The sequence below is a fragment of the Brassica napus genome, chromosome C3 (assembly GCF_020379485.1).
Source record: "Brassica napus cultivar Da-Ae chromosome C3, Da-Ae, whole genome shotgun sequence".
Taxonomy (NCBI): Eukaryota; Viridiplantae; Streptophyta; class Magnoliopsida; order Brassicales; family Brassicaceae; genus Brassica; species Brassica napus.
This window is the reverse complement of record NC_063446.1, coordinates 71,677,185-71,689,786: the sequence shown is the minus strand read 5'-3', so window position 1 is coordinate 71,689,786 and position 12,602 is coordinate 71,677,185. Positions and strand designations below refer to the sequence as shown.

At 36.1% G+C, this 12,602-nt stretch overlaps 1 protein-coding gene across 1 annotated transcript; it reads right to left on the bottom strand.

The window, feature by feature from the left end:
• Window positions 1-929: 929 nt before the first annotated feature.
• LOC106428584 (protein CHUP1, chloroplastic) lies at window positions 930-4,231 on the bottom strand. The gene is made up of 4 exons (XM_013869336.3): window positions 3,976-4,231; window positions 3,508-3,749; window positions 2,379-3,152; window positions 930-1,821 (listed from the first exon to the last, which is right to left on the bottom strand). Exons 2-4 carry the CDS (start codon window positions 3,721-3,723, stop codon window positions 1,066-1,068), a joined length of 1,746 nt encoding a protein of 581 aa, XP_013724790.2. The 5' UTR covers window positions 3,724-3,749; window positions 3,976-4,231; the 3' UTR covers window positions 930-1,065.
• Between the last annotated feature and the right edge of the window lie 8,371 nt (window positions 4,232-12,602).

Here is a 12,602-nt window from a genome sequence, read left to right as displayed (position 1 = left end):
GGGTCTTCCTGGTGAGGTTTTTAACGAGGCAGCATTTTACGCGCATAATGGACATCAAGGAGAAGTGTTATGAATATTATGGTGATGCCATTATGGCAAGTCTTAAATATACTTGTTCTCCAAGCTTTACTTGTTTCCAAGTGGCTTTGTCCACAAGCTATTATAATCCTATATAAATGACTCATTACTCATGGAATAAGACACACAAATTTCTCATCTTCTCTTCTTACTTATAACAGCTCCATTCAATTTCTTTGGAATACCGGTTTAATGTGTACAAATATACTGATTCGTAAGCTAGATCCGGTTTAGGCTTTGGTTAATGGTATCAACTTTGTATACATGTTTTATATGATCATTATCTTCTTTCGATCAATCTGATTTTCTCATGTGGATATATGGATATATATATTTCGCAGTTTGATCTTAACCATACTATTGATGAACATATCGTATCTATTAAATGTTACTACGACGAGGGCGTGATACAAGGTCTTCTGCAATAAAGCAATGTAAATTTTTTCCAGATCAATTCGATTTCTCATATAATAAAAGAATAGTTATGTCATTTTATATCACTATTTTGAGTTGCTCATTTTGTAATATGATTTTTAGTGTTATCCCTATCTCTATCATTGACTTATTATCAAATGCATAATTAACAACACATATAATGTAGTTGATATCTTATAAATAGACCCTTTAGGCTTGTAATGAGAACATACACCGGATTGATTTAACAAAGAGTTTGTCTTCACAAATCAGAGTTTTACAAAGAAGTGCATCCTTTAAAGTCTCAAACCTCTCTTTTCAGCAAAGCAGAGTTTCTCCTCTACTTTTCATGAAGAAAACATAGATCTGCCTTGTTTCTCTAGCTTCCTCCTGTGAACGTGAACACAATTCTTCTTCCCCAAGCTGAAAATAGCACATTCTCACAAAATATTTGGTTCTTATGTTTTGGTTCACAAAAATTACATTTCTGAGTTATACACATACACATAGTTATAGAACTTTAGGCAATGCGTGTTATACAAGTTAAAGTATATTAGTGCTTTCTACTTGCTCTCAGAAGAAAAACGAGACAGATTTTTTATGCAGCTTCTTTGTGGAACGAGACTTCCTAAGCGCTTCTGCGTATTTAATCAGCTCTTTCTTCCTGTTCTGATCTGATTCCATACACTCTTCTTCTCCATAGTTAGAAGCATCTGCTCCTTCACTCTTACGATGCAACATCTTCATGTGATCCTTGAAGTCCTCCTCATCTTCTCCACGCAGCAACATTTGGAAGTCCATTGAACGAAGCCTCCTAGGAGTTGAATGAACACCTGTGCTTGAGCTGCTCGGTTCAGAAGAACCAGCTCTCTTCTTCACCTCTTGAGTACTATCTTTACCATGTAAGATCTTCATCAGCTTATGCATAAGCTTCTTCTTCCCTGACTTTTTGGTTTTCGTTGCGAACAAAGTGTCAACAGAGGAATCATCCAAGAACATTGAGTCAGTGATCATTGATGATGACTCCTCCTGAGAAGATGACCATTGATCATAGTCTGTATGATCTTCCTCGTGTGCGTATTCAAGAATCAGTTGCTTAGCTTTCTCCTCTGAACTAGGGCTTAGAGTAGTACTTAGATCCCTAGCAACGGTTTTACCAGCAGGTGGTTGGTATGTTCTCAGCTCATATCTTAAGCATGCATTGATCCATTTGAGATAAACAAGCTGTTCCAGGTCAGTGCATCTATCTCCTTGAAGCTGCTCTATCTCCTTCTTCAGCTCTTCGTTTTCACTCTTCAATCGGTTACTCTCTTGGCGTAATGTCTCCATCTGCATCAGAAAACAAAGTTTCACAATCAAGATTCAGTTTTCCTATTAGAGAAAGTTCAAGAACTTGGACAAGTTACCTCCTAGGCATGGGTTTTCGTTTCCGGTTCGGGTATTTCGGTTTTTCAATCTAACCGTTTGGTTATTTCAGTTTTTGGTTCGGACAGAAAAGTTGGGAACTCGCTAATATCCAAAAAAAAATTCATAACATTCCGGTTTTCCAGGTTTCAGATAATATGGGTAAAAATGTTAGACAATTCGGGTTTTTTAGGTTAAATATTGAATAATTCGAGTCGTTCAGATATAAATGTTGTGTAATTCAGATAATTTTAAATATTTTAGGTAAAAATATTTGGGTAGTTACATTTTCTGATAATTTGGTTTATAAATAACTTTTTAGGATATTTGGTTATTTTGAAGCTAAATAAAATTGATATTTTAAGTTATATAATTTTTTATTTTTAGAAAATTCGGTTTCCGGTTTGGTTTCGGTTTTTGGTTCCAAATATACTATAAAATTCGGTTATTTTTGTTCGGATAAATGTGCCTAGGCCTATTACCTCCTCTGGATCCTCCAACTTGGAACTCGCTATGATCTGAACAGACTCCAGCTTCTCAGCTAGTTCAAAATTCTCAAACTGTAATCTCGTGTTGGAGTCTCTAAGCTCGTTGATCTCTCCTTCCAAATCCCTTAGCCTCTGCACCATCTTATCCGCATCACGATCAGGTAAAGTAGCCTTGATCTCATCTTCTTGAAGCTTGGCCACTCGTTCTTTAAGAGACAAGAGCTGCTCCACGTGTTGTTGTGTTTTGATGTTGAGCTTCTTTTTCAGCACATGAACCTCAGACTTAGCCAAATCCAGCTCCATAACAACCTTAGAATGCTCAGAACACTGAGCCTTGAGTTTCTCGTTCTCAGCTTGCAAAGACTTGATCTTGAGGTTGAAGACTTTAGTCTCCATCTGGTTTAGTTTCAGTCTACTTCTTAGCTCCATTGCAATCTTTTGCTGCTCCTTGAGACTGTAATACTCCAACAACTTATCCTCAAGACACCTCTCTCTCTCACGCAACGCCCTCACAGTGTTTCTCAGCCACTTAATCTCCTTCTCTTGATCAGCTTCCTCTGCACTTGGAAACGCTAAAGGAGCTGCAGACATATCTGATTTTGTAGATTCACATTCACCATCATGGGCCAATAAATCTAACTTCTTGACTTCATCTTCGAACTCCGGTAAAAGAAACACATCTTTTTCATCAGCGTCACTTTCACTTCTTGGCGAAAAACCGAGTAAAGACTCTTCCTTATTAGTCCTATGCGTTTCTGAATCTCCTCTCTACAGAAAATAAAATCAAAATTCCAGAGTTAATGTGAATCAGAAGCCAAACAGCCAATCTACATATTCTATAAGTCAAAGTATAAATAGTAACTTGTAGCATAAACGGTTCTTTGAGATCAAAAAGTTTCCTATGCGTTTCTGAATCTGCTCTCTATAGAAGAGAAACACAAAAACAATTCAAGATTCAAGAAACATTATTAGACCACAGAACACCATTAGTATAACAAAACGACTCAGAAGCCAAACAAATTAGCAATCAGAAGAAAAATCAATCTAAAAATTATGCAAGTCAAACTATAAATAGAAACTAGTAGCATAAACGGTTCTTGAGATCAAAATTTTTTTAACTTACATCGATGGGTTTGATGGAACCTGATGATTGAGGTCGAAGAGGAGGCAAAGTGGGTCTGATTGTGCTTTTAGTATTCTTTCTAAACCGAGAAAAGAGAAACCCAGCGAATGTTACGGCTAAGGCGGCTCCTAGTTGAAGCACGACCAGGTTTACATCTCTTTTGTGTTTGGTAATAATCATCATGTAAGAAGATTCTGACGAAGAAACCAAAGTCATATGTGTTCTTCTTGATCTGACTACATCTGCAAGTTCAGATTTTTAAAATCAAAAGACGGAACTTTGATGATGGGATCGAATAACCCACTAAAAGGATCAAGTTGATCAAACCAAAGAGCTGATCAAACAGAACAAAGAAAGACAAAAGTTTTGATTTTTATGTCTTTTCCTCAAAAGAGACAAAAAAAAAAAGAAGATCAAAACTTTGTCGTATTCAAATAACAGAAAAAAAAACAAGTGAGGAAGACTCACCAGAGACGCCATTAAAAGATTGATTAGCACGAAACCCTTTATGATTTTGCTCACGAGTTGGGGTTTTTAAATGGAAGTTGGTAGCAGATGCGAGATCACTAGTGGGTCAAACAAAAAAAAGAAGAAGAGATTTTGATTCTCTTTTGGGTGGGTGTATATCGCTGTCGGATGATAAAAATGCGTTAAATGTTGATATTAACGGCGAAAATAATGTTGATGTGTTGGAGAGATAATGAGCATAGGATAATGGTAATGGAGGAGAAGTCGATCACGAGACTGTTTCTTTGGAATCGAATGAACTTCATCGCCAGATGCGTTTCAGTAAATATCGTATTCTAATCAAATTATTTTATTTAATTTAATTTAATTACTCGTAGTTTACATTATTTACGGACTTGCAGGCGTGCGACTTCTGTTTGAATGGGTTTGGTTAATTCAATTTTAGGTTAGTTCGGTTCATTACTGAACAAAACTTCGGTTCATGTTGAGTAAATCATGGTTTAATTTGGTTTAAAATCAGATGATTTTGTTTGATTTCAGTTAGTTCATTCAAAATTTTAAATTTTGGTGCGATGTAGTTTAAATCAGTACGATCTGGTTAGAATTTTTAATAAAAACCGAACTAATTAACTATCAAACCGAATATAACCCAATTTTAAACTTGTTGAACTAAACCAAATTCATAACCACTCAAAACCCATCTGGTTAAATCCAGCTCATTTTCGCAGGCTTAGATTTGCTCTTTAGTTCAGTTATGTTTTAGTAGGCTTCATGGTTGTAGCGTTTAAAATTTAATGTTTCACTGATAAAAGATCTGTGTCAATATCATGGACTGATTCGTGGTACGTAAGTCATCAAAGAGAAAGAATAAGATTTAGAAAAATAGTCCAATACATTTAGAAATTTTTTGACCCAACATGTCCAAGTCGAAGGCTAAGAAGCAAAGCCCACAAACTAACATTGTTCTTTAGTCAAGCAAAATTCAACTCACAAGTCAAAAAAGTTTGGAGTCTTCTTGTTTGGCTGGTGAAACTTGAGTATATATGATGTGGTAAATGGCACTGGGACACTCGTTGGTGTTGGATGATCAGCCCAAAAATATAATCCATCGGCTAAGAAAATATAATAAGTAATAAAAAGAGAATATAAGCCTCAGATAAGCTGTCCACGTAGGATAGAAAAATCAACCAATCAGAGAGCCCGAAGTTGTCACGTCATCTCATTTATTTTTTCGTAAAAAATGAAAAAAACAATGCGAAGGAAAAGATCGAACCTGGGTTAGTATGACATAAATATATGACAGTCACTACTAAGCCATTGAAACTTTCTTGGACACATATACAAGAATCACTAAGTATGTAATCACAAACTCTTATGTACAGTTACAATAATATGAATTCAACTTTCAAAACTACGATACTTTGTTTTGTAAAAAAAAATAAGTAAGTGACTAAGCTAATATATTCTTTGAAAGTGTGAGAACATTGACAAATATGAAAAATGATAGATTTTTGTTTTCGTGACAAAGTTAAGAATTTTGTAAAAGTAAGTTTAACATATAAATTTTCATGACAAATATGAAAAAACATAGATTTTTGTACAATTTTGACAAAATAACTCAAAACAAAGTTCTCTAATGTCTTAATAAAATATTATTTAAGGATGTAATAATTAAATATACCAATTCAATAAATTTTGTAATTTATAGACAAAACAATAACACAACAAATTTTGAAACATTTGTTTAACCTATCGATTTCTTTTCATGAGAATCCAACTAAACAAGATAAAAAACAATTAGATTTACAAATATTTAATTATCATTTTATTCAATTTTGATTAATTTCAAATTGTAATAATGTATATTTCTTTATTACACTAGCATTATATATAGATTCTATATACACAAATAAATATAATATAACAGCATAAGCTTGCTTTTTCCGATTCATACGAAAACTTTTTAAGTTATCCACCAAAGCAAATTAATTAAATCAGTCAAATTGTTAGAATAGATCAAATTAATATATAATTTTATTTTAAATTAAATTATTTAAAAAGTGTATTTTCATTAAAAACAAAATAATAAATAAGTAAAACTGATTTGATGGTAATTTTTATGACATATATATATCTGTGGAAGAAATAGAAGTTTAATATGGAAAAAAATCTTAAATACAAAAAACTTTAAAAATTAACAAAAAAACTAATAAAAATTAAACTATGATATCACTTGAAAGCTTCTTAGACAATATTAATAAAATATTTAAGCGATAGTTAGACAAATTTGATTTTTTTTTGCCAGCCAAAAGTTTATTATTAATTTGCATCAGTTATTCAAGATGTTTAAGAAAGGATGGACAAAAAATATAATGGGCATGAATGATATATGAACTATGATTAGTACTTTGTTAAGCTGACTTAGATAACACATCTGCACATCCATTTCCAGTCATTTTTTATGTCTAAATTCAATTTCTTCAGAGCAGTTATTCCACAAAGAGATCGTATGAGATATTGTTTTGATATTTAGATTTGTTTCTTGACTGTTAAAAAGATTGATAACTGTAAAAATGTCTCCTTCGAATATGATATGTCTATAACCGAGTCCCCAACATTAGACAACTTTGTTTAAAAAGTAAATAATTTCATTTTTCTTATATTATATAATAAATATATATTATTTACTGATAATAAAAATATAGTTATTCATCTATCACAAATATCTATGCAAATACGTGAATCAAGTACAACAATCAAACAACATAATGATTTCCACAAAGAAAATTTAAAAAATATATTTATGTTATGTAGTCTTATTTTATATTCTTTAAATGATGTAATACAATATTATACATTATTTTTTTAGAATTGAGAAATACATATAATATCTTATCCGCGCGTAGCGCGGTTAAAAAATCTAGTTACTAGAAAAAGGGAAGATGGATCAACAAAATACGTCTAATTCATCATAATGAAACCTAAAAAAATTTGTTCTGAAGTTGTTCATCCTTCTAATTTAATTGTTGTATTTATTCATCGGTAAATTTAATAAACAGCGTAGTTAATTTAATTTCTTTACGTTCAGGCCTAGAATGTTTTGAAGAGGGTTATAACCTCAGGCAATTTATGAATTATTTGGTTTAATTAAGAAGATCTGAGATGTTGCATCCACAAAGTAGTGTTTAATTAAGAAGATATGAGTCTCTGGTAGATTGAATTGCAAGTGGCAACTCAATAATCTTGCATAACCCTTTATCAAACTTGTCTAAACAAGTTTGTGTTTCTGTCTCTATATTCTTATGAATTTTATGTCTTAACTTCAGTCTTTGGGCTCACATATGGTGTTTCGTACGATGTTGCTATTAGTTATGTAATCGCTTAAAATTAGTAATGAAGATTTGGGTGAACAAGAAAAAAAAACAACTGTAAAGTTTTCAAATATAGTTTATTTCTCTTTATTCCACACGCATATAGTACAAAAGGACAGATGAATTGGCACAGAGTGTTCAAACTTTTCCATTTGCTATTTTTATGTAAAATTCTCTATTTATGATTTGATTATCTCGATTATTGAATGTGTTTCCTGGAATAAAAATTTAATACAACATCGTTTATCTATCGTGACTACTAGAAGGGTTGTTTATCACTTGAACGCTTAGACATGAACTGTGAAAAATTGTTTGACCATCCGAATTGATTACCAATACGTCTGGTGTGGGACAATAGTCCACTATCAATAATAAGTACACGGCAAACGTTTTAACAATGAAGTACACACTAGGAAGATAAAGGTAAAGACTCAAACTCTAAGATGATTCTTCTTGCTTCTCTCTCAATTTCAATCCCTTTTCTTAGTTCACCTCTGATACCTTTATATCTTTCTTTTTCTTTTTCTATTCTTCTATCACCGAAGTGACCCTCTCAAAATCTAGGAGCTTACGAGTTCATCTTGTTTTTTTCTTGGAAAGAATGTTAAAATATATTCACCCCAAAAATTGTTTTAGAATGAATGTTACTTCATCTTGAGATGAGGCGATAATAGCTTCCTCGATGGAGAAGAAACAGCTTCTTGAGATCACGCGATAATGTCTAATACCACAGCTCCATAACTTATGTTAAACTCAAAGCAAACTGTCTCTTTGGATACACCTGAAAAACATAATAAAAAAACAAACTAAACTCAAACAAATTAGCAGCGGTTTGAGCTGGGTCTTCTCGGGGCCAGGTCTAGAAGCTCCAATCCACGGATGGATGGTTGAAACCCCCATCGGTTCCCCCTCATCACAGAGGCTTTCGTGATCCAATCAGCCCTCTGCATGGCGCTCACCTTGGAGTTCGACACTCTCGAGGTCTTCTCTGAGAACTTAACGCTCATTCGAGCTATCTCCGGAAATATCTAGTCAAGAAATCATCAGTATTGTGAAAGACATCCGATCAATATCTTCTGAGTTTGCAACAATTTATTTCTCCACTTTTCTCGTTCAGAAAACTCTATTGCTGATGAATTAGATAAAAGGGCTCTTCAAGCCTTTCTTATTTTGTAATGGACATCATTATCAGTTGGGCTGTAACACCCTGATCCGGCCGCCTAGGCCGCGGTCGAAGCCTTACGTCGCTCGGTCCACTTCCTGGCTGAAGCTCTTAATTTTTCGCCCTCCATTTATAATATCGCCCTTAGGCGTGGGCAATCTTAAACCATAGCTAAAGACTTCTTTAGTCATTCATAGCTTAGATCCTTTCAAAACATATATGAAGCAGAATATTCTCTAACTAACCATTGGACTAAATCCAATCTAATACTTGTTCGGTCTCATCGACTATGCCTTGGCCAGTTCACTAACAACCTTTCGGCTTATAGATCGATACTTTACACGGTCCAAGTCATACAAATTCGAGGTTCCATTTCCCTAAACCATTCTATCTAGATCTATGTAAGTTAATGCTAAATCATACCGTTGCCACATCCACGGAACTTGTTAGCTCATCGGTCCTCTAGTGATCCGAATTGCTCTCGATTGTCTATTGGACCACGATCACTCAATGATCTCACTCAAGGTCCTTATCTTGGCTCCTGCATAAACAACCCCCTTAGGTACTTAGTCATTCAACCAACCATCCCCACAGACAAAAGTAACCTTTGAGAAGTCTTCGAACTGATAAGGATATGCATCTGGCTCTCCTCGGCTCATGCACCATCCAACATCCTGTCGCCTTATAGGCTATGGTACCAAGTCTATCTTCTGGACTAACGAATCCCATCAGATCCTAAGTCAATCAACCAACCACCCTACATGACTCAGAACTGACGAGTCTTCACACTTGCTCGACCGGACTTAGGACTCTAACCCACTCATTACCGACCAGTCTTATCTATCAACCGATGCATCTCTGATCAAGTTAGAACCGGCCCTTGATCCACCATCTATGGATCAGGTCGTCCATACTCAACCACAAAAAAGATCACACTCGGCGCCCTGGTATAAAGACATGACCCCAATCATACTAGTGTTTGGCCCTCGAACCATCGCTTGTTGATAGACCATGAATTTTACCCACTTTTAGCCCTGGTCTATAAGTGTTTTAAGATATATTTACTACGATATAGAGTCTATTTAGAGTGTTTACAGGTTCACGTACGTTCTGGATAAATATGGTGATTCTGGAGCCTTTTGAGTGCAGAGCTGCACAGACGTGTCAGATGTCTAGCTATGGATGGAGACCTTACCACCGTTAGATTGGACCCATATTTTGACACAAGATATCTCTTTGAGTTAGCTTTTCAATGCCACCGGTTTTAGGTCAATCAGCATCCTGTAGCAGACGTTATGCTTGTTTTACTGAGGAGTGGTCAGTCTGCCTCGCGAGAGGAAGCTGTTGAGGAGATGAAGGACTGTCGATGGATGACACAGCATTGGTGTCGATCGACAGTGATGCCAGAACGTGGGCCAAGCATATTTCAAGACCGTTTAAAGCCCAAAAGCCACACCAAGTTACCAAAATACCCATGGACGATCAGAAACTCTATTTATGTATTTCTAAGCCATGTTGATGGCTACGCGCTTTCTATTATCCTATTCTATTGTTTTCTCTTAGGTTTGGAGAGAAGATCAATTCTCGTTCAGAGATTGATTGGAACTCCATTGATTTTATCATTGATTTCTTATCTATTATATTATTCAGACTATGATTTGTGTTATTGCTTGCATGTCTGAGTAATTCATCTTGTTAGGTTTAGGGATTTCATGAGCTTAATGTCAAACTGAATATCAATTAGGATTTCTAGGTTATATATAGATCTCTACACCAGGGTGATTTGTAATACTAGGATCTGGAATAATTAGAATAGCACTACAGTGTGACTAATTGTTTGAACCTAGAATCATAGGATAGTTGCGAGGCACGAAAGTGCAATCAATTAACGGAACCCGAACTCTGCTGGATTAGATACCTAGGTGCATACAAGAGTTGGTCTAGGAATCTAGTTGAACTAAATCGATTAGGTCGTTAATGCTTGTTTAAGGAAGTATCGATCGACGCTCAGGCCATAGCATCGATCGACACTCGCTCCATGTCAACAAGCTACAGCTGAAACTGGACTTAGACATCTGATTAGCAATTGCATGCGAAAGCTGGATTGCTTACTTATTAAAATCGAGTTCTAGAATTGAATCTATAAACCATTAGCATCCTTTAATTTTAGTTTTTAATCTCTTGATTGATAAATCCCTAGGTCTAGCTATTTCTCCTAACTGTTTATAACCTCAATCAACCAATCGAACAAATACTTTATTCACCTTGCTTTCATTTATTTACTGCAGTATAAACTGTTTGCCTAGCTTAATCTTGATTTCTAGTCTATTGTGTGCCCTAGCTCCCCGATGATTCGATCCCTAAGTACTACAATTGAACCTCTTATTGGAGAGAGTAAAATCACTCCTTAGGGTATTTTGAGTGATATCAAATTTGGCGCCGTTGCCGGGGAGCTTTGATCGCCATTAGACTTGATTAATAGGTTTAGTCTAGGTTTTATATACTGTCATAGTTACTTACATAAAAAAAAATTCTTGTCTTTCATGTACATGCTTATAAGTACCAGAAGCAGCAAAGAGGAATTACTTTTCTTCTCAGACCCATCACGTTTTGAACGCTCGATCCGCAAAGAGAACCGCACATCATCGATCGACACGACCTCTACTTCATCGATCGACACCACCTCAACTACGTCGATCGACATTTGTGACATAGAGACGATCGATAGTTCAACTCGAACATCGATTGATACTAATCCGCGAGCAGACATGGTCGCGACACTTGTGCTACAGAGGGATGAGAATGTAGACATGCATGACCCTGGAGGTCATCTGTGTAATGCAGCAGGTCAGAGGATAGATGGACAAGGGACTGCAATCCTTGAGCCATCTGCTGCCACCGAGGATGCTAAAGTTCCTCTTCAGAGATTGTTAGCAGATTTGACCAGGCCTAGTCAGTTCTACACCAACAGGTCTGCGATTCAACCTCTAGAAATCCAGGGATTTCAGATACACCACACACACTTCTCTCATATGGGTCAGCACCCTTATCGTGGTCTTCTTGATGAAAATCCCTCGGATCATATTGAGACACTCGAGGACTTTGTGTCTGGCATCCAGAAGGATGAAGCAACCAAAGATTACATCATCTGCAAGATGTTCAAATATTCTCTCCCTGGGAATGCTAAAAATTGGCTGAGAAGCCTACCATCAGGATCCCTCACTACATGGAATGATGTCAGGACTGCGTTTATGACTGAATTCTTAGATGATGCAAGGGCTGAACAGATGAGAGATAAAATTTGGACATTCTCTCAGGGACCTACAGAAGCTTTCAAAAGCTCTTGGGAAAGGTTTAGGAGATACCAAAGGGACTGTCCAAATCATGGTTTTACGGAGATTCAGTTCTTGAAAAGGTTCTGCAAGGGTATTGATGTGCGATATCATGTGATGCTGGATACTGCAAGCGAAGGAAACTTCGAGACAAGGACCCCAGAGGAAGCTAAAAGACTGATTGAGAACTTGATGTCTAGCAAAAGTTCCAAAAATCCGGATATGCACAAGATAAAATCAGCTGCAATGGATGGTGACAAGATCGTTGAGGCTGAGATTGGTTCTGTACATGAAGTCTCGTCGGTAGAACATGTTGTAGAGAAGGATGAGAATCAGAGCTATATAGAAAAGATGGAATCTATGATAGAGAAGGTCCTGAAAATTCAGCAGAAGACGAATGCATACTTAAATCTGAGGTTGGATGTTCTCTACAAAGAGCTGAATGGAAAACTTGAAACCTTAGATGCCCATGTCATGATGCTAGATGCTCAGGTTTCTCAGACTGCAGAAGCTGTGAAGAAGCAAGAAGCTCTGGTCAAAGGTAAAGCTGTGGAAAGTGAGAGGCATCTGGTTAATGCCATCTCAGATGATGACTTTGGGGAAGTGCTTGAGCAGGAAAAGCTGGAAGAAGATGCTTTCCTAGTCGAAAGCTGCATGTCCATAGGCAGCTCGTACTGGTGTCGACCGACACCAACAGCTGAGCATCGATCGACATCATCAGCCGGGCATCGATCGACACCACTTTTGGGATCAGACAAAACT

Bases quoted from the DNA above. Each gene is read 5' to 3' on its own strand.
- LOC106428584 (XM_013869336.3), bottom strand. From the start codon at position 3,723: ATGACTTTGGTTTCTTCGTCAGAATCTTCTTACATGATGATTATTACC. The intron at 3,153-3,507 runs GTAAGTTAAAAA...TATTTTCTGTAG, and splicing joins GTTCCATCAAACCCATCGAT to AGAGGAGATTCAGAAACGCA. The intron at 1,822-2,378 runs GTAATAGGCCTA...TTTCTGATGCAG, and splicing joins AGTTGGAGGATCCAGAGGAG to ATGGAGACATTACGCCAAGA.